At 36.7% G+C, this 23,554-nt stretch overlaps 1 protein-coding gene across 5 annotated transcripts in view; it reads left to right on the top strand.

Moving 5' to 3' along the window:
- Nucleotides 1–23,554, top strand: part of LOC124153689 (nicotinate phosphoribosyltransferase) — a 54,401-nt gene that overhangs the window by 13,952 nt on the left and 16,895 nt on the right. For 2 of the 5 annotated variants that reach the window (XM_046526999.1, XM_046527001.1), the window contains exons 6-9: nt 14,300–14,418; nt 15,027–15,220; nt 15,569–15,655; nt 23,200–23,340. In XM_046526999.1, coding sequence (XP_046382955.1) covers nt 14,300–14,418; nt 15,027–15,220; nt 15,569–15,655; nt 23,200–23,340 — 541 coding nt within the window. The remainder of the gene's footprint in view (nt 1–14,299; nt 14,419–15,026; nt 15,221–15,568; nt 15,656–23,199; nt 23,341–23,554) is intronic. The other 3 variants (XM_046527000.1, XM_046527003.1, XM_046527002.1) reach the window with 3 other exon arrangements.

Raw genomic sequence — 23,554 nt, 5'->3', positions numbered from 1 at the left:
TTTTATCCGTCCTTGAGGTATGTTGGTGAATGGCCTTTAGAATCCTTTTATATTGCTATTTATATTTATTTTATTGTAGTTTCTACCTAATTTTGATAGTGGAAAACGATGATGGAAATGATATATTAACGTGAAAATATCCCCTGCTATGACCTTCCACTTCCCTGTCTTACAGTTAGTGATAAGACTTTGAAGCCGCACTTTAGTTAGTTTAATCTGTGTCCGGCTCACGATACTTCTTGCCCTCTCTGTCATCTAACTTTGTACCTTGGAATCGCCGTGTGAAACCCAGTTTCCTCTGTCTTTCATTCTGAGCCTACGTTGTTTTAGTCCGCGTAGATATTTCATATCAATCCATGCGACAGCTGACCTTGTGTCTCAGCGATAAAGGCCCTCTAATTATGCGTTGACCTTGTTGAACCGCGTTCGGATCTATATTTAAAAAGTAATATGTCGCACTGGGTTACTTACTTTGCCCATGACATTTCGGTCGCTTCCGTTAGCGGTACATTTCTCAACTCTTTACGCTATTTTTATTATTTTTATCGAAAAGGATTTTCTCCTCCTTATATATTGATTTAGTTCTTCCCGGGAACATAAAATAATTCGTGGAAATACTGAAATTGCGGCTTCTCATTTTGAGTCACCTCTTACGCATAATCGAGGAGAGAAAATGGGATTGGTAGTTGGTTACTCCAAATTGATGTAGATATGGTATACGCTGTTCGGAATCAAAACAAAAAAGTTGTGTAAATATTTCTGCGGCCGGATCATAAAAGTCATAGACTCGAGTTTGGATACGAATCTCTGAATATCGAAAAGAGATGCCAAGAAACTAATACAGGTGCAATTTTATTATAGGATATAATTTTTGTCGTGGTTCTTGTGAAAAAAGATTCATCCTTTTTATTAGGTTTCCCTCGTTGCCTTGGCAAAAATGCTCACCCTATTGTTTTGATCAGTATTCCCTTTTTTAGTTACTCTTCTACAGGGGCGCCGACTTATAAAAAATATTGGGGGGGCCTATATCGGAGGTCTTGCCCAGGGAAGAGGTCAGATTTAAAGTGTGTTGCAGCACCGAAACACTATCATGATTCACAAAATTTGTTTTCAATTAACCTGCTTAACCTTATAATTATTTGTTGTAACACATTGTTGAATTTATTTTAAAAGGTAACCATCGTCAATCATGGGAAATAAAAATTACCAATATATTTTTGTGATTTCACAAAGCATAATATTACTTTATTATCTTCTTGAATTATTGAAGGGGCTCCGCCCCCCCAAACGAATCTTTGAGGGGGCTCGAGCCCCCTCAGGCCCCATGGAGTCGGCGCCACTGCTCTTCTACAAGCTACTTCGTGACGTGTATATTCCTCATCGTCATCATTTGCTTCTTTCACCATATGAATTTTCCGTTGTTTCCACCCGATTCTAAAATTCATAGCATCCAAATTTGGATTTCAATTGTAATTCGTGGCATATTTAAATATAGCTTTTAGATTATTTTATTATTGGAAATTCATCGCCCTTTATTTTACTAATATAAGTAATATCAAACTTTCTTTCCATGATTTATTTGCACAAAAAGTTATTTACTCGAAACTTTCCCCGATGCTTCTTTCATTGCTCTAATTTGTTGACCGCAGGAACTCATGAGAATAGGCTCGCTAGAAGTCGCGCACGGTAAAGTAATGCTGTAAAATTGTTTATGGTATTTTCTAGGCATGAGAAGGAAGTGAGATAATCCGTTTACTGCCCGCAATCGTTGGTGACGTGATAAATCTCTTAGAATGGGCTCACAGCCTTTGTGAAAATGGAAGTATTCGAATCTAAATACAGTACGTAGAATTTAATCTGGATTATAGTGCTCATTTTTATTGTGTAGCAGCATTCCCAAAGAAGTCGAAGACAATAAGGTTTCGGGAATATTGGGACGAAGATACATCGTGGCCGTTGTTGAATGAATTTAGACATTTCCTCGAAAAAAAAAACACGAGAGCAATCAATGTTCTATATGTTCGGGAGTGAAAAACTGTGTCAGCTTTGCACTTTTTAGAAATTGATAGTGGTGTATCGCTGTTGGAATGTACGCTGGAAATTGCCATAAGCCCATCTATGAGGTGAAACTGGGCCTAAACCCTATCTAATTCAATTTATATTCTGAATTCGTGCTCCTATTCTGTAATTTAATTTTTATGTGGTTCTTTTTAAATAGAATCGTAGGTAATAAAATGATATATTGTTGTTTGTCATCAACGTAGAACAGTGAAATAGAGAGTGATTATTAAGCATCGAGATCAAAGCTATCGCTACGCGTATGAAATAATTATATTCCTTACAATGCGTCGTATTCCATGAAATATTATTTCTTTGTGTAGGGGAGGGTGGTGTACCTAGGACATAGTATGCCTAGGAAATTTGAAATTACCGGCAAGTTCTGCTACCTGACGGCTGACGACTTTAAGTAAGCTATTTTGTGAAAGATTCGCTAGAGTGTAGCATATGTGAATTTGAGTCCAGTTAGGTTATGCTTACAAAGAAGACGCTAGTTTGAAGTTTTTGTTGCTGATAAGTAAATATTTTTAGTTATATTTCGAAGTATTTCGCCAAAAATCGATCACTCCAACAGTGGTTAACGTAGCTCCGGTGAAATCGACATGTAATGGTGATTAGTATTAGCTACTTATTTGGTAGGGAACACAAGCCCATGATGTACCTAGGAGCATGTTCCTTTGCTTGTGATTTTTGTAGTCAGCCGTAATTTATGGTCTAATATTCTAAAATATACTTTTTTTGCGTTACATTCATTGCACAATTGGATTATAGAGAATGGTCTTAATTTAGGAGGGTTTAACTTATGTTTATTTTTAGTTGAAGGAGTTATATTTTAAAATTCAGTTTTTACCAAAGCTTCATTAATTTTCTACTCGTAACACTTTAATATACATTCAAATTCAATAAAAAAATCGTATTATTTCCATTTTCATGTGTTTAATTACTGTTTCCACCAATCTAAATTGTGTTCCTAGGTACAATAGGTAGTGTTCCTAGGTACATGAACATGATGTGCCTAGGAACAATTAAAAAAAATTAGAAGTTTTTATTAGATCAATTAATAGTAAAGGTACAAGTCAAAACCTTAAAACTTATGTTAAGTAATCCTGATGGAATGAATTGTTAATATTAGATTGAATCTTCAGTAAATGCATTACGCTTCATATAAAAAAAATTGAAAAAGTGTTCCGTGGTAAAGCACTCTCCCCTACATAATGGATGTTTTAACATAGTTAAAATTTCAAAATAAATATTTTGTTCCCATAAATAGTGGTAAAATTATGAAAATCCGATGACTAGCTACACTCGTACTGCGCCATTGGGCGTCGGACGTTCGTGACGAGCTAGACTCGTCTTTTCAGCGCAAAGGGTTAATACCACTGCCTCGGTGTGTTTTAGTTTTCTTCCTACTGATTTTTTGGATTCTTGCGCTCCAAGTCAACTTGTATTTTTATTGAAACTGCATAAAATTTAATCACCTGAGTTCTCGTGGATAATGAATGGTGAAAGAGTTAAGATAGACAGTATACTTTATGCATCATTTATAATTGTCTTGTAGTCACCACTAGGTTTTTTAGTTCCTCCATGACATTTATTGGTGGTCTTGGGGAACGGAATGTTTGTTTCCAACTTTCGTCGTCATGTGCGTGACGGAAAGGTATTCGGTACTTTACTCACAGCTTATGAATTTTCCCTTTCTAATCAGCTCCCAGTGCAGCTTTTCCACACTCTGACTCTTGCATTATCTCGCTGTCTTGAGATAATCACACGCGATAGGAAAAAACTTAGTTCAAAGATGTTTTACCTGGTTTTCTTGTAAATGCCAAATGACGAACCATTTGCGCTAATTCGTCTGAAAATTGTGTGAGCCTTCTACATTCCCTGCAATAACCAGCTTTATAATCACGAGTATTATGAAAGAGGCCAGATCCTCAAGTCGGCCTCTAAATGTGTTTCCACCCACCGCGCATTTGGGTTTGGCGTTTGCCAAAGTCGTCTCTCGTGATTCGGGTTTCAAGGGGAAATAAGATATAACCGAATTAGGGGTGTCAATCGAAATTCATTCACATGATAAAGTGATCTATCCAATTCATTACTTCTCTATGATATTCCCCGCATTTGCTTACATATATTGGAGATCACAACAAAATATTGGAAAAAAGTGGATCGCATTGCACTAATCACTGCGCCGCGGACATTTTTGAAAACCGATGAAAATACGACCGAAATGACTACAGGAATTCGCCTTCTATGGGATGGAATTGGGCCTCCTCTATGAAGTCCCCTCACTTATTGTAGGTACTTTGAATTGGCACCACCAGTATCAGGAAATGAGAAATGGAATTTTAGTAATTTTTTTTATTTTTCCTTTCGACCAAAATAATACCTTCAGTGGCAGATCCAGGATAGGGACAAAGGGGGGCTAAGATTACGATTCTATCTAGTCTAAATTGAATACCTAAGCCCCTCTTTGGAACTACCTCTGGATTGTGATGTACCAAAAGCACGTATAATAGGTCCTAAGGTTAGAGCTAATTTGTATTTCATTTCGTTAAAGAAGGTAAATATTTAGGAAAATATAACGAAACACTTTTGTGCCAGGTGGTAACCCTCGTAAGGGGGAGGGGCTACAGCCCTCTTAGCTACAGCCCCCCCCCCGTAGATACCTGTATCAATGTAATCAACTGATTTTGGCATGAATTGGTGGAACGATGAGATTTTCATGGTGAAGCAAAAGTCCAGTACTGTTGCAATGAATACCTGTATTAATTTTTTTTGAAAGAAAGTTATTAATAAATTTGCACTTTGGATTGAATTCGTATCAAATACATACTCGGAAAATACGCAGAGTAGAAGATATGAAACGGAGTTATGGATGAGAAGATGTAAAGTATGTAAGAGCTTAGCTCGTCAATATATTTCCAGAGGATCGATTTATGAACGGTATATGTAGGGAAGAGGTCAAGGGAGGGTGACTGTGGTGCTTGGTTGTGGAAAGTTTCGGGGTTACGGTAAAATATTAATTATGAAATAAGATTGGTAATATATATATGGAGTATATCAAATTATTACCTCCGAAAAATTAAGGTTATGTGTGACTAAGATGGTGAAAAGATACAAGATAATGTATGGTGGAAAGAGTGAGGTACGGACTAAAAGGGGAAGTGATAAAAATGTATGTTTTTCTCTTTTCGTATGTTGGTTTTCATATCCCTTGTCGTCGACGATTTATCTGTAGCCGGTTTGACCAGTTATTAGCAGTTCTGCTTGCTGCGGTGCTTTTGGTGAGATTTATTGCGTTTTTTAATGCCTTTCCAAATCAGCTCGTGATCAAGAATCGTGAAGAAAACTGTGGATGTTACAAAAATAACTTCGGATTATGAAAGTGCCTCGCAGGAAAATGGTATGAATGCCTCCAGCAGTTTTCTTTGTGACCCTGTTTCCTCTTTTCCATTTGATGTATGTAGTTTTGGAAGTTACATGGTAGTTTTCGAGAAATTTGTTTTTATTTAGCATTCCAATTTTGATAGACTCTGTATATGCTCTGTGATTTTTAATGCCTTTATGAATCAATAATCAACAAGTGGTCGTAATCGTGAAAATTCTTTTCAACAGCCGTTATTATGGTTTAAAGATAGTTAAACTTACTCTCTTTTGTTTCTAACTAAGAATACCGCAACCAAGGGCGTACCAAATAGAGGGGGGCAAGCCGTGGTCGTTCAAGTTGCAACTCAGAAAAGGTCAAGGAAACCAAACTTTCAAGGAAATTATAACAGCGCATTATTAGTTTTTAAAATTATTTATTCGAAAAAACATTTTTTATACTAATAGCACTTTTTATTAGTTATGAAAGTACTTAAGTTTTGAAATAAATTTACTTTTGCTTCTAGGGGGGTGGGGGGTGGGCAGCTGCCCCCTGCTACCCCTCGCTGGGTACGCCCATGATCGTAACCATAATTATCTCTCGATACGAAAAAAAACCGGATAGGAATGTATCGAAGTGGTAGGGTTATGATAATTTGAAGTTATAATCTAATGTACCTTTGGGTATGTTATTGATGAATATGTTAATTTCATCATTCTAAATTCTGAAGACTCCTAGTTGAAATTATTGTGGATAAGGTTTCACTCCTGTGGAATGTTTGTTTGTTGAACACTTCTATGATTGTGGATGTAGTAAATTTGATTAGACCTATTATCTAGAATTTGATAAGTGATCACATGTATTACTCGTTTAATGAGGAGGTTTTTGTAATATCTCTGGAAGCGTAAGTTTTTCGGGCCAATTTTGAATTCGTGGTATAGTAAACAACACACGTGTACACGCCACCATTTAAGTAATATTTTCGAGTGTCTAATAATTTCATATGGAAGTAGGTTCCTGTATTTGTGTTTTTTCTGGTTATATTCTCCGCAGTATATACTACATGAGTCGTCATAACTTAAAACTTGTAAGGTCATAATTCATGTTCCTATCGCAAGGATTGAATCTTTGTTGAATGATTCAGGGCTTGGCATTCATTTTCTCGGTATCATCTGACGTTGTTTTGACGGCGGCTACTATCAGCAGCGCGACTCTTTTGCTCAGTGTTTGAATATGATAGCGTGGGGATCAATTGCGACCATAGTGGGATAATTCGGTGGGGAGACGGTACCGAAAATTGCCACATTTCATGCGAATGTGGTATTCGGGATGTGGTATTATATCAGTAAAATTATTGCAGTTTTTCCAACTACACAGAGCTTTTTTCAGTAAGCACATAATTTTATACGTTTTATTGATTAAAATCTTTTTAATCTTGATTTTTGTGGACAAATTGTTCGTTTTCATCCATTTAGCTCTTTGATTGGAAGTGATATTCTTTTATTCTTTATCACCGATCATCATTCCTCGTGTCCGCAAGGTTTTTGGATGTTATATAAAAGTTCGTTAAAGTTTCATTCCCATCAATGCTTCAAACCAACGTCTTTCGTTATTCCAAGGGCAATATCATTTCAAAGATTAATTTTGCAGCTGTGGAACTTTACGTAGAAGGGAATATCGTAGATAATGGGTTGCTTTTTAGGAATAAAATGATTTAATGCTCAAAGTGCGACGATGACCTTCAGTGCGCTTATACTTCGCCCAACCAAATAAGTTGTGGCACACTTATGAGACGATATTTCATGCAATGTGTTTTCGGTGGTTCCCGTCATTTCGATTGTCTTCCCCATGACTTATTATTCATGGCGAACAGTGAAAATTGGCACCGAGATTGTGGATCGGAATGAAGTACCGAGTAATTATGATTCTTAATATGAGCCATGTAATTACTGGTTACTCAGATGTAAGATGTAGTACAGATTAATTTTTTTTTGAGAGATGGTGGAGGCAGAGGATTTTCCATTCATACGTCATTCATCCTACTTGAGATACACTGCGACTCGGTCATTATTTAAATAAAACTATGAAAGGACGGTGTCTCTGATCAAAAGTTATATCATGTGCTAGAAGGTTGAACGCTTGCTTGCGAACCATGGTAAATGTGCGGGGAAGTTTAGAATTGAAGCTGAACTTCTACCAATGATTATCGCTATGGTTATTACCATTAATTGCCAGTCATGAAATTAAGCTTCGAATTTGAGAACCTTGTGTTACAGTTCTGTGATTTTGTGTTTAAAACGGGAGTATTATTCGAGTCATTTTTTGAGGTTCCTTGTTAAGTACGGAGGGAAGTTGATATTAGATACTTAAAGACATCCGGATTCCTAATTGTTCATGAATAAATGTTATGGGCACCATACCACAGGATTTTATTTTGCACATTGATGTAGTCTCGGAAGTATCGTCATTGTATTCAATTCAATTTAAGCGATTCAGTGGTACCTACTCAACGATGTGCCGATGGGGACACATTGGCGTGTCGCAAAATTTCTCTTTGGAGCCCTAAGACCGCTTTTGGCTTATGAACTTTCTTTTTGGCATTTGTTAAGCAGGATCAGTGGCCGTTGGATGAAACGATTATGTAAGATGATCCTCCAGCTACCTTAGCTTTCTCCGCCCGCGTCAGTGTGTACTATATTAATTCAATATTTTGGCGCTGGTCGGGGACTCCATCCTGCAAGCATTTTCTCGTAGTTTTAGCTCTTTTAAGAGGATATTTAACTAGGATTTTTATTTCATACTATCATGACTAACGTTTTATACTTACTCGTTGGATTAGTGAAAAATTAATTTGGTGCATACGCTGGCGTCCAGCTTATAGTGAATTATGATTCGTTCGCACTGCGAACGTTGCGAAAAATCATGTTGTATCGTTTTAAATTCTTTAGAATTCCGAAAATTGTTAGTGGCGTCTCTTAATGTATTTGAAACAATTGATAGTATTGGACGAATTCTTCTTGGGTGTCCAACCTGGACGATTCACCCGATGTAATGCTCGAGGAAAATTTATACATTTAATTCCTTTCGCAATGTGAAGATACCACGAGATGTGTCATCAATTAGGTGCGTACTTACTATCCCATCAAAAGTGTTTTGTGGATGCTGTTTTAAAATTATTCACAAATAGAGTTTTCCGTATTCTGTCATGCTTTAACTCGATTTATCCCTGAAAGTTAGCTGTAAATTTAGTGTTTTTACTGTAATTCCATCCGGATTTAACAAATGCTTGAACTTTTGTTGTTCAGACGGTTCAGACACTCGAGACAGTAATTAGAAACGGATTGATTTCCTGTAAATTTTATTATTACCTAATGTAGTGACCATACGAAGAGAGAAGCTAAAATCGCCTACTCAAGTCGAAAAATTAAATTCTTCCGCATTGCCCATGCCATAAGAAATTATTTTGTAATGGTAGAACCCCTCTATTGAGTAAAGCAATTATGAGTTCTGCTAGGTAAACTCTCGGTAAATTTTGCACGTTTAGAGTTCCACAATTTACTAATTAAAACATTCTAAGCGAGATACTTTTTTTCCGTATAAAATTCGCTTCTTTTCGCTTACTGTGAAGTTTGTTGCACTGATTTTTTTTGGAAGTTTGTCCTTAATCTTCGAGAGTCAATATCCTCGTGGCTTATTAACATTCGAGGCTTATTTTTATGTGAGAATATTTCAATCGCCAAAAACGTGGCTTGAATTCTCGTGAATCAGTTCATTTCATATTGTAATTTAGGTCATTGCTCATCGGGGAGATGCCATATAACATTTGCCTATTCAGATAACTTCAGAATATAGATAAGTTTCCTTTTTCTGTTAAAGATTATTGTCAGGAAAGTGAATACATTAAATTGGAATATTGTTCACCGAGTTCACGTTTTTGGAGTGGATGTTTGTCAGGTATGATAAAGGTTTCCGCTTCATTGCTCAGATTTTTTTGGACGTAAGCTCATCGCGCTAAATTAGCTATGACGCCTAATTAGTCTACTCTATTTCACGTTATTCAGTTTACAGATCTATCCCTTCGTAATTCCCTACATTCATCACTTTAGGGCTTCTTATATTCTATCATTCCGTGTCCCTTGGCCGCATTTTAGTCTCGTTCGTTTCATTATTATCGTCCGAGAAATGTACTGTGATTTTTTCCATTGCTTTCCGTTTCACTATGTTTCTTTTCTCATCACGTTCTTTTGGAGTTCCATTTGTAATTCCTACCATTTTTATGTATCATCATAAGTCAGGGTTGATGACTAATAAGTAGGTATTGAAAAAGACGAATAGATTCTATATTTAAAGCGCTAATTTATTGAAATTAATATCATACATGCAATATTATATTAGAATCGTCACGCATACTTTAAAATTCATTGGCATCGGCCAATCGTCTCAAGCGGCCAGGTATATATTTAATAATATCTAGTTACATACCAGCCACCCTGTATGATAGCTAATCGTCACCTTTATTTGTCATTAGTTAATGGCCCGCCGACATGCTTTAATCAGGAATCTCATTTGTCTTTTTGTGTCTGTTACTTGCTATAAGACGATGACGGCACGGTTTTTTTAGGTAGGTTTTTGTCATCGTGAGACTTAATGCAATTAAGAGAACTCTTCATTCACTTGCGTATTATCTCCACTATGCCGTGTAGCATGCAGCTTTCATGAATTCCTTCTCCCCAATGCCATTTTATTTGCGGAATGTCTAGCATACTTGATCTGTTAAGAGAGTAGTCGTTCGTCCTAACCTCTAAGGCTTAGCTTTCACTCATTGCTTGTATCTGATGAAGGGATTGACGAGGACTTTAATAGCAGTTGTTGCGCAACTTAACGGTTACGCTCAAACGATCACGGCCATTCAGAATACGATGCTGGCATAGTCCATAAGATAGAAGCGCTCTTTTACGACGGCAGAAAAATCTAGTTGAGCATTAGGAAGATGTTTGGCGCAGCTAAATATCGTCTTCTTAATGGTCCAGTGGAAAATCAGTCGAAATTTCAACTAGGTATATATTCGCTAAATCTAGGAACTATGTCGATGATATCATGATTGATCCGTAAGCAAATCTCGATCTTTTTTTCTCACAAGTCCGCTTGAACACGTGTGTGACAAATTGGCAATGGGATATGTGTACTCGAAGGTGTGCACATAAACAATAGTTTTATATTTAGAGCCCCAGAAAACCTGGGAAAGGTATGGCCGCGCTATCGACCAGGAGCAGTTTGTAGAAGATGAGTGATGCTTGAAAATGGCTGGGATTTCAATTTGGCATTACAAAATCGCCTCGATGCTGTTTGTGTAAACTTCTCGAACAAAACTAGTGTTGCATTTTGCATGTAAACTTCCGTGACAATCTGCGTCAGTTATGCCGAATTACATTTTGTTTTATTTTTTATTTCGTGAAGACGAACAGTAAATATGATTGCAGTTCATAACCAGTTTAATGGTATAAAAATAGTTAATAAGTGTTTGAATTGGGTACCAATTCATTAAAGGACGATCATTAATATGTCCTGATTGAGTACTCCCCACCCGCAACAAATCGAAATTAATTAGGACGCGGGATGAGGAGCATGAAAAAATGAAAAACTAAAGGTTTTTGCAAATAGTATTGTATGAATATATCTCAGGCGGCATAGTAGCCAGAAAATTAAGCGAGAATTGCTCATCTGAAGACGCCACCATGAAAGCTGGCGAAACTGTTGTGAATCTTAGTCAACGGTCGTAGTGCTATACCTCAAGTGCCTTCTACTCAACTCTTAAACAGGGATCGGGCTATCTCTGAAAAATCTCTGCCACCGCTGGGATTTGAACCCATGTCCATGGGGTGGGAAGCTAGCACTCTGCTCACCACACTTACCCGATCCCCTGGTTACCTGTTACGGTTAAAAAAATCTGGAATGGATGTTATAAAAACATTTTACGCCACCCGATAAATTTCGAGAAATACCTATCTCTTAGCTGTTAGTATTCCTTCCAATGCTAAATTCCTTTGAGGAGTTATTCTTTAGTTTTTCCCTCCAGTATGTTTCTTTCTCAATAACTGCCTCTCTTCGCATGGCAACATCTAAGCATTAATCGGTGCATTATGACGATCCATAATGCTATTTTTTATAACATTGTTTCATTAAACCTCCTATTTTCTTTCTTTCCGTGTAACCTTCAGTTCCCTTCGTCAGCGCCTCGTTCTATTCTGATCAGTTTTTTAATTGTCCATCACGTTACTTATTTTTCTGCTTCGTACAATTTCACTTCCCCCGCGTACGTTTTTCTTGTACCCATTCTTTTGCTCTTCGAGTAGCGGCCTCTTTGCCATGCTAATTGTTACATGCTAGCGCCTTGAATGAGGTTAAATACATGCTCTCTCATACGCGTGGCATGCATGCAAATCGATGCAAACGTAACGATTATACGAGAACAAGTGGCGTACAGTTATGTATCGACGTTGATTACTTACTTTAATATCTCACTTGAATGAATATAGCATTTGTCGTGGAGATGTCATTGATTCTTGGCCTTTGGATTCATGAAAAGGAGAAACTTTCCGTTTCCAGTGTTTTGTCTCATAGAAGTACATCATTGGTCTACATGAAGGCAAATCATTATTTTCATATTTGGTCGATGAAAATCACAGAAAGGTATAAAAGGTGCTATTGACGTTTTTAAAAACAACCGAGTTATGACTTCGGACGGCGTTTCTTGAATTTTGGCCGCTGTGCGTCGCGTTCGTCGAGTAACTACGTCGCGTCTGTTTGTTTTTCGACCATTCCGTCCGATGGACTCAACAGGTGGAGGGGTGAGGTTGTTGCTCATTGCATCGCGATTCCCCCGTCCTCGCGCCGTGGCTTATGTCGCGGACCTACTCCGTCACAAACACCCCGCCAGCCGCACCGACGAGAAAGAACGAACCTTGGTCCCGCGCGGGTGAGGAGATTTAGTCGCGATGACGAAATGGCCTATCTCGCGACGGCGCGCCCCCTTTCATGCCGCTCTCGATTTCACTCCCTCTCACTCCGCGAGAGACGTCTGGGGGCAGATCTTGTCGGCTCCAGCCCAGCCGGCCGTGTTTCGATAGTTGTGTAACTAGTCGCGGGCAGATGTTTGATGCTGGGGTTCAGTGTCTTGGCCAGAATAGGATGGTCGGGGAAGGCCAAAGAAGGCGAAGGTTAAGAGGCTCCCATGACAGCAGGATGACTTTTTTTACTGTGTGGAAATCCAGGATTCTTCATCTTCCCTATGGGCCAACTCTGTGGTGTTTGATAGGGTGTGACCAATCACCAGCATCCAAGAGGATCCCCAAATGCACACCACTTGGTCATAAAAATAATACTCATAATAACAAAAACGTGGACATTAATGCAAAGGGGAAACCTTCCAGCTGTTAGTAATTCCTGTAGTAAATCCATGCAAGGTTAAACAATGGAAAAATAAAAACATACTATCAGACATACTAGCGAGTGAACCAATTAACTTTACCAATCAAGACACCGTTGCCATCCCTGATAGTATGAGGAAATAATGGCATTTTAAAACTCTATATTTTGCAGTTTATCTATCTTTGATCTTCATTTTCTTTTCGTTATTCCTTCTACCATAGTATGACAGTAAACAAAGGATATTTTTGACGTTGCCTAAGAAAAACTTTTTTGAATTTGCTTTGCAAATTTAGTCTCTATTTTGCTCTACTCTCCGGTAGAGATTCCCATGCTAACTCGCTAAAATATTGGAAACGCTGAACTTTATACTGTGACAACTCATCACAAATCTGGCTGCCCTGCGTTGTGATCAATTGATTTTGCCATCAGTCCTACTGCATAAGGGTCCCACATACTAGCAACATACTCCATGTGAGGTCTTCCTAGAGTCAGGTTGCTTATGTCTTTCACCTTTCTATGGTTTTTACCTAGAATTCTTTTTACTAATCCCAAATTTTATAATTGCAGTGATGAAACGTTCACTGAATTCTCTTCTGGTAATCTTTACTTGGATGATCTCTACCTCATGCTTTCATGTGGGGAGTTGTAAACTTGAAAAAACTCTGTTTGCTAGTTATGGAAGGGTAGGGGGAAGTTTCCTCTTCTTTACTTAAACTTATTTCATCCTTAGAAATTAGAGCAGGGACACTAGGGATGAAGAAGAAAATGTTTTTTTTTCAAATTGGACTCAGTCCTTTGAAAAGTAATCAACAATCTTTGATTCCTGATAGGAGAGGAGGTCCTACTCAGATGCATGGTTAGGGGGGGGGGGTGTCAATAATACTCCCCTCCTTTTTGATTCTCTGGTCATCATTCTAGAGCATGCTTTCTCAGTCAATATTGTTTAATACTTCTTCATTCTCTTTCTTTATTACCTCCCCAAAACCTCAGTCCTCTTACTTTCTACAGTCAAAGCCATTACCCAATGGATTTCATTGCATTGTCAATCTCTACAATTTGTTGATATACCTACTATCCATTTTTTAAAGTTCTTATTATCAGTCATAATTTATATCAGTGTTACGCTTGATATGTATTTGATTATTGATGCTGATGTTGTTGGGGAGTTGTTGATGGAAAGAGAGAGAAAATTGTTGAGGAGAGAGAAAAAAGGGAAGGTTGCTTGAAGTAGCTGGGCAAAAAGAAACAGTATCTTTAAGAAAATAAAGAGGATTTGGATCAAAACAAATGTCTGATACCACATCAGATAAGGTTAGGCTCCATATTTCTATGGGAACTATATAATTTATACTTTCTACTGCACTCAATGTATATGTACATGATTCTAGAGCTTCTCCTGTCTGTCAACATCCTATTCATCTAATTTACCCATTTATATTTGCTTTGCAGGTGGCTTTGATGGAACTAGCAATGTTTTGGCTGGAAAATTATTTAACATCCCAGTTCGAGGCACTCATGCTCATTCCTATATTACATCATTTTCGGACTTTGGTGAACTGCAAACAAGGGTTAGTTTTAGTTGATCATTTGCAATTTATATTCTATCTTGAAATTGAAGTACATACATGGTACCTTAATCCATTGAATGGTATCTAATTTTCCTGGTTAAGTTCAAAGAACAGTCTTTGGGACTGTTCAGGAGTAGTGGTATTGCAGCCATACAATTCTTTGTTAACTTTCAACCTTACTACATAGTTGATCGCAAAATATATTGGCTGAAATTTTATGGATAATTAAGGTTAAATACACACATTGTATTGGCTCAAATATGAGATGGGTTTCAAGCAATGCCAAGAATGGACTTAATAGAGCTGCTATTCTTGGAAAAAAAATTAATACCCTTATGGGATGAAAGAAGCATGGAGAGTGTTTCTGATTAAGGTATTCACACATTTTGTAGCAAAATTTTATGAGAAATTTTACTTTTTTTGTGGCTTAAATACGGGACATGATTTTTTTACCTTTTAGGATAAGTAACCCTCTTATATTCAGGCCAGTACAGTATGTCTTTGTGTCTAGAATTCATGACTGTGGGCTTTTAGTTGACTTGCATCAATTCAGTTGGTCTTTACTCATGGTGTTGATTAAAGTTTGTATTACTATATTTATTCTTCAGATTCTGAGGGATAGACGGACAAACCAAGATAGAGATCTGGTGGCCTTAAGTACAGAATGGCGTCATCGCCTGTCTGAACTTTTGCATATATTAACTGATGAAGCATCTGATGGGGAACTTGCTGCTCTTGTTTCATTTGCAATCGCTTTTCCGGAAGGCTTCGTGGCTCTCGTCGACACGTACGATGTTCAGAGGTATCCTCCTAGATATAAGCACCTCCCCGACCTTCTCCTTTCCTAGCCCTCTCTTTTCTAATTGTTCCTGCAAAGATGATTTTCACACCTACCCTTTGGAAAATTTTAGTCCTAATGCAGTTGGATTTCATCCCAGTTTTTTTTTTTATACCATACCTAACAGCAACTTTTTCACTGGCATTGTCAATCTATACATCAATTGTGTGGCAATTTTTTTGCAAACAAAATAATAGAAAAGCATGATAATAGATGTGTATTGAGTGATTAATTTGGGGTCATTTAAGTGCTATTATGATTTTATCATTCATATTTTTGTTGCAATTCTGATGTTGGAATCCTTTCGGACAGGACAAATAAAAAATCCATTAAGTGCATGCCTCTGGCCCGGAGTCACATGGGGCTCGGGCCGAGGCAGTTCAAGCTGAATTTTATCCGGTAAGTCATGGTACGTTAGTCGCCACAAATCATTTTGCATGATCGGTTACTTTTTATTGCTCATGAGCTTTATGAACTTAAACTTATGATGCTGGTTAAGTCATTTGTTTGGGAGTAAAGATGGTGTGGATATTTATTTACTTAACAGCTTGTGATGCAATTTATATCACTATAATATAACTTTATGGAGGATAACTAGTGTGTTACCCAGAATAACTTCTTGTTTCTAGCATATGTTAACATCCTATGGAGGGTTTTCTTACATGAAAATTTCCTTCAAAAACCTTTGTCAAATATTTGTTTGAATGAAAAAGTGCCTTTAATCATAGTTTTTGTCCCATCAGAGTTTTCACCCACTAAGACTTGACTTTTCAAATCAGTTTGCAGCCTTATAATGTGCATTATTATTTAGGAGTTACTACCTTCAGTTGAGGACTGAGCGCTTGAATTAACATTGATATAAAATCCATTGCTGTAAAGATAATTGATGGCATTAACTATGTTGAAGGAAATGACTGGCTGTGGTTCCATCATGATGCATGAAAACCCTTGGTGCTACTTGTGGTTTTGGAACATACAAAGGAGCTTTAATTTATGGGGAAGATGTTGGAAGAGTGTTTGAATTGTGCAAGAATTATAATTGCCTTATTGGGTGCAAATCTTGAGTGTGGAGAAAGGATGTGAGAAAGTTGGTAGAGATTAGATACTCGTAGACTATGTGAGGAAATGGTAATGGAAATTAAATTACAGTGGAACCTCGTTAAAGCGAGTACGGGCTATAACGACACCCCCGCTATTACGAGATATAGCCGATGCACCGTCAATTGACCCTATAATAAGCGTGTTAAAAAATTCGTTTTTACGAGACCCTTTCGGCGTTGGCTCTCGCCATAGCGAGGGTTTCACCGCCGGAAGACTTTCATCAAGACTCCTTAACCTTTGTAACTGCTAGCGATCTGTTAGAAATGAAGTTAATGGAGTGCTCAGTCTCAAATTCATGTGGTAAACTGTCGTTCGATAAATATAATGATTGACGAAACAATGCTCTGCATGATTTTTATTCAGTGCGGCGCTTATAAATTGTTTGAATAGTTAGCCGTTATTTGAGTAAGGAAATTTAGTGATGCAAAAAAACATCGCCTTTCGTCTGGATTTATGCTTACGTTTATCGGATAGATGTTTATCTGTCGCCGCACCACTCCTGTTCCTGTATATCTGTTCGCAACAGGTATATTGGCTATTATTTGCTCCACCTCCGGTAAAGCGACAATTCGCTATAGCGAGTGTTTATTAGTGCACCGTGGGGTGTCGTTATATCGAGGTTTCACTGTATTCGATTTATTATTAGCCTGAAGAGGTTTTCAGTGGCTATTAAAAAAATCTCTCTAAAGCAATTTGAAATCGTGTTAGTTCTTGCTTAATGCTTTGTAAAAGTACACAAATGGATGAAATACGTGGATAAGTGATTCATGGATTGTAAATTGAGACACTTCAGCTGTTAAGAGATATTGTCCAGTTGTCATTTCACTAAACCCAATGAGAAGTTAAGGTCATTCTCTTTGATGCTGTTGATTTGGATTTTGGATCAGCATATAATTATATTACGTATCCTCTGTATTGTTTTGAAAACTATTGCTTTTTGAGCAGTTTGGTACTTTTGGCGTATGTATTTCTTATTATCCTGAAGCTGCAATCTAGAAATTTTTTAAGCATTAAAAATTCATTTAATTTGTATGTACTTTCCCTGCCTTTGCTTTTTGCTTTCATTTATTGTAGGGATCATGGAAAAGTTTTCTTTCCAGGAATTATTTCAGGTCTCTAATTATTGTTGCTGGGATACCATACCTTGCTTCTGCATGGGCGTTAGAGCTCAATAAGCCTTTATAATTTTGTGTAGGCATTGTTAATAATTGTCTTCATTTCACTATTATGATTCATTTAGATGGTTACCTGGCCTTCGGACTGCTTGTTACTAGCATTTGCATTGGCTATTGAGACTAAAGAGGTTATAGAACCTCCTTGCTGGATGTTTGTGCAAACTGGCAAGCTATAGGTTTTGGCTCATTAGACTGTTGGTGAACTGTCATAATGGAGAGAACATGGTTCTCTTTTTCACTTTATGAAAGTGTCTTAAGTAACCATTTAAGTTTTGAGTAATACATACTTGTTTTAATGGATGAGAGGTCAGGAGTCTTACTTTGTCCTATACAGGCAGGGTGGAACTGGTTTACAAAGCATTTTTGTTCGATAAAGGGCAATTTTATTGTTCTTTTTGCATAAAATTTTAAACAAAGATAAGAGTATTCACTTGTTAATCTGTAACCTTAATGAGTCGTGTTGCTTGACCATGCTCCTACTTTGTCACAAATAAAAAACCGTGGACATCACCTGAAGATCTGTGTGGCTCCTGCTGCCTATCAACTAATATTCATTACGATAAGTTACTTTCCATTCAGGTTTTAAATGGTATTTTACATTTGTGACAAGAAAAAATAGAATGGAAAAGGAACATTTAATTAAGTGCAAGTATTTATATCTGATGACTCTTGTGACTACATGAAAAAAGGTTACAAGGTCGCTGGAATGGAAGCGATGGTAGCATTGAAAACTGACAAAAATAGTTTTATGTAATGCTTATAGACTCAGTAAAAATTTATTTAAATCCATGAATTATGGTCTTCTGTCGTAGCTGCTTTCTCTTGCTGGTATTGTCATGAGGATGTTTATCCTTCTGCTACTCCAAAGGCATTTCCAAAAGATCGGTGTGACCAATCATATTGCTCCATTTTACCCTATATTACCACCTTGACTATTCCTTTCTGCCCTCTCTCTCTCTTTCTCTCCAAACCAGCAATTGAATGGGAATGAAATTTAGGGAAGGTAATGAAATGATTGCTTGCTGCTACAGTTAATTAATCTTAATACATTTATTTAAATTGCATGCTGTAAATTGCAATAAAAGTGATGTGATTGTGGTTTTACATGTTGCTGTATGCAAGCGTTGATATATTAAGGGTGTAGCAAATTGAATAATGCTGGTCAGACCCTACGATCACTGTCCAATTCGTCTAAACTTCAGTATGTACCATCTTGTGCTATTAAGTAGTGGTAAAGGTGTAGATTTTATCATATGTTTTGTCTATATGAATCAGTATGACTGGAATTTAATGTTGTTTTCTGCCAATCTATTGCCTTCAGTTATCCGCATTATTGTTTATCTATTTAATTCAAATTGTTACCAGTAGGCAAACACCTGGCGGTAACATGAGAATTGAAATAAATGAATGAAAAGACTATCCACGTAAGTGCAAAGTAATGGAACGGAAAATACACCTATAGGATACACAAAATATGCTAATATAATTATGACACTATTAAACAATGCAATTTGAACCAAATAACTCCATTTCCAATGCTTCCTAATCAACCATAATGATGTCAACTACGAATCAAAGAACACTTACACTTGAAAATTTTAAATATTTGCTGGGAAGATCTTAAAAGTTTCTTCAGAAAAAAGTTTAAAAAAATGTTTTCTTTGACTTAGTGGGTGACCATTCTAACTCTCCTGTGGCCACTGTGTGATCACTTACGCCTGGTATAATCTCAAAGTTTTGAATGCCTTTAAATGGCATTAGAAGGAACACATTCCATAATTTTCTTCCTTTTGTTTGTCCCCTCACAAGCTGCTCGAATTTCTCTTAACATATTAATCTATTTACAAGGTTTTGAACTTTGCCTCAGTACTTCTTTAGAATTTCTGTCCCAATTAGTATTTGGCTGTTTAAGATCCCCTGCTATAGGGATTTTTCTCTTTGGTTGTTTGTCTATATTTGTCTAAATTATAGGAGTGCTGTTATGCATCCACTGATAAATTGAAGCCATGAATTCCAAAGTGGCACAAGTCACACAAGGCTATGGGATGAACGTATGTTAGTAAATCTTCAGGGCTGCTTGAGCAGTTGATTCAATTTATTCTTATGAACAGATATCACTTGTCTAATCTTGGGAAAAAAGACAAAATGCTTTAGTTGCTTTGAAGACCTACAGAAAAAGTGGATTGTCTCAATAGGCACTTTGCTGAATGGACTTGCTGTTTTGGAATCTGCAACTTTATTTTTTACAAGCAGTTGTTATAAATTTGACAGTGTTATCTTTTATTTGTCTAGTCATTGGAGTCTATTTGTCTTGATTGTTGAATTACCTTCATCAGTGGCACTGCAGGGGGGGGGGGATTTGGGGGATAAACCCCCCCACCCAGAGCTCAGAGAAATTTTTAAGTTAAATCTATTTTACTTAATTGGATTAATATTGCTTTTAGAATAGTGTGAGGATTACCAAAATATCCCTCAGAAGGCCTTAAAACTCAACATTTTCAACCATTTATCTTAATTTTTTTTCTTGCGGAGGGCCCCCGCACTTACCACTTACCCTGGCAGGTATACAACACCCCCAGGCACCCCAGTATTAGTTGCGCCTGAAACCCCCCCTAGCCTTAATTCTTAGCTGTACCCCTGACCTTCATGGTGTGGGCCAAATGTATGATGGAATTCAAGTGTTAGAGGATGTATCTGGGAATGGAAAGTGAGGGATCTGTGTGTCTCTTTGGTGTACTGTGAAGGCTTTGCAAATTGTGCTTGATCAATGTTTGTGGGGATATTGTGGGAACGGGAGTAGAAAGAGAGAACATGGGAAGGAGAAGATTGGGAGGAGGAAGTGTAGGGATTGGGAGAGATGTTGGAAGCTGGAGTTGAAACCAAATGAAAGCCCAACCTCTCTCTCAAGCCCTCCATTTCCTTAACAACTCCTCTGCTTTTTATTTTAAATCATTGCTATTTCACTTGTGTTTTTGTGAGTGTATTATTCCTCTGGGTGCTCCAAAAAGTGGTGTTCCTGCAAGTTTTCTCCCTTGCTAGACACTTTCGTCATCAAACTGTCCAAGTTATTCTCAAAAATTCGTTGAACGAAAAACTTGTTTTTCCCGAAAATATCTTTTTCTGTATCAAATTCAATGGTTCCACTCTCATGACCATAAAATTTTCCCTTTTACACCAGGGAATATTTTATTCAATTTAATCAATACAGATACATACATATGCATGTAAGCTGTGGTCGAAGTTTCTGAGGAAAAGGAATTATTCAGTGATAAGAATTATTTTTCACACAAAAATCCTTATGCCATGACACTTTGAGTATATAGGTTACAAAAATTTCAATTTTATAGCACATTCATGCATGCATTAATGATAATGTTTGTGAAAAATCATTTTGAAGAGGTTGAGTGCAAATCTAATAAAGGATACACAGTAACTTAGCTGAATATGTATTGCTATCATTCATTATATTATAAACCTATATATTACTGCTCTTTTGCTTGGTTTATTTAGGAAAAGCTGCATTTGTCTCTTGTTTGGCGAGCTGTGGTAGCCATTACAGATTGCATAATCTGTGTATCATCATTCTTGTAATGTCTATGAAAGCTTCATACGTAGATGCAAAACCAAATGTAGCTGCTCCTGAAAGAGGCCAATGAACTATCTAAAGCTATCTAACTGTCTATTACTTTTACTCTAAGTACATATTTACTTGTTCATGTAGTCTCAAATGTCTTGAGAGTATGCTATCCCATTGGAAAATCAGCTTTCTAAATCAAGCATGGCTTGAAGTGAATAGCTATGGGTGACTCATGACAGCGCTTTTTGCAGCACCCCGATATTATATACAGGCCCCAGATTTATTAAATTATCTGAAATGTTTATCACTTTGTTTAATCATTGCTAAATAAATATGTAACTTATTAATCTTACCAAGAATATTCTGAAATTGCATTTTAATATTATAAGAAACCGTAATTCTCTTTGTTGGTTAGTGATTTATGTTCTATTTTGGATTTACATATTGTTTTGTTAGTTTCAAATGAAATTTTGTTTGTTTTTTGTTCTTGTTTCGTTTTAGTTGTTTCATATGTTGCATGTGCAGAGATTTTGTGTTTATGTAATTATATGGCATTGGAATATTGAGTTGGATGTTATGCGATGACTTTGATTTTATCATCTTTGTTTTATTTTTGTAAATATTTTTTCCACTGCCTCATATTCCTTTGTTTGATTCTTTCAAATGTCACTCTTTGCAAAATTCACTTCAATTCAAAAACATCACGAAATATTATTTACATGGCTGATTTTTTTTATGTCAAGCCTTTTCACTGTTCTTAAAATTTACTACCAGTGTGATTATAAATTGTGTATTAAAGTCATAAGAATGCTGGAAATTTTCTGGAATGGTTCACCATGTTGCTAAATATAATTCAGCTTTTTGACAGTGAATTGAATACATAATTAGGAATCAATGGATACACACACAATATTAATGAACATGAAAACATTGCCTGACATACACACAATGTTCCTGTCCTTAGCTATAATATAGTTAGATCATCTGATTAAAATATTACCTGTAGCATGTTGAGTATTCTTGTCTTGTTTGTATGGTAGTAGTCACCAGTTCTGTGCTAATCATACTTACCATGAATATTTAAAGTTTTTATGCAAAGTTATGAAAAAATTAAATCCCGTTAGTGTTTTTGCTGGTACCCATAAGTCACATGTATTACATTGATAGCAATTGGATAACCTGTAATTTTTGCAATATTTATTAGTATAATCTATATATCCCCTAAAATTAATATGCTTTCAGTATTTAATGCGCCATGGCGAAACATTTTCTGTTTCTTAAGATTCAGAATTTAATTCTTACATAAGAAATAACTCATTTCAGCAGCTTTAATAATTCTTACACCATTATGTATGATTTATTTAGTTTTCATTTTGTTTAAATACACATTTTCTCATGTTGTTCATCTCCCTATTGGTCAGTTTTGGTGATCAGGAGTCTTTGATAGAATTGGTGTATCATTATTTAAATGCTCAATTCTAATTTTTCATTTATAAATGACCATTTTATTAAGTACATGTAGTTGTCTTGCTCCTTAAATATATGCACACATATACATATATGAACACACAGCAGTCTGAATAATGGCACTCATGGCCTCACAGAGAGTGACACTGATTTCAAGCACATATTTCATTATATTACAAAAGACCCAACAAAAGGAGATAATTATTGTTAATTCCTGAAGTTGTGCTATCTCAATTTTAAATGTTTATTCAAATTTGTAAAAAATTGAATTGTTTCTCTAGAAGTAGATTGCATGCAATAGTGGGATAGATATTACTTCTGTATTCTAATATTATTTTCTCTTCTGTTTTTTCCTATCCTTAACTCTTCCTTCTGGTGTCCATATCTTCTAATTGGTTTTCAAAATATTCCTGCATGTATGAATATCTTCCAACCAATAAAATGTTTGCACTATCTTCCCCTTTCATTTTCCCTAATTGCCATCATTCCAAAAACCTCATCCCTTGCCCTCCTTGCTTTCATTTTAATTTATTTCCCCTGCAAACTTTGTACTCTACTGTTGTATTTCTGCTATGCTTACCTTACCCTGTGTGGATGTTCCCTCTGTCCCGTGGACCTTATAGGAGTGGCCTCCTGAACTTCTGCTCAGTGGCGCTAGCCCTGAACAATCTTGGTTACCGTGCTGTTGGAATACGAATTGACAGTGGGGATTTGGCATACCTATCCAACAAATCACGGGAGGTCTTCCGGACAATTGCTGACAAGTAAGTAACACGCATGTTTGTGGAACTATATCTGTAGCCATTAAAAATCCAATCAAAAAATTTGTATTAGACGAGGTTGCTATGGCGTTGATGTGACTCACAGTGGGAAAATCACAGAATTAAGTATTTTGTTGATTTTTATAAGGGTAGGTGAAAAACCTTTTTTCCATGACACCATTAAATAAAGTTATAATTCAGCTGTCGATGACTCAGT

This window comes from Ischnura elegans, chromosome 2, assembly GCF_921293095.1.
Source record: "Ischnura elegans chromosome 2, ioIscEleg1.1, whole genome shotgun sequence".
NCBI lineage: Eukaryota > Metazoa > Arthropoda > Insecta > Odonata > Coenagrionidae > Ischnura > Ischnura elegans.
This window is presented reverse-complemented; position numbering and strand designations above follow the sequence as displayed.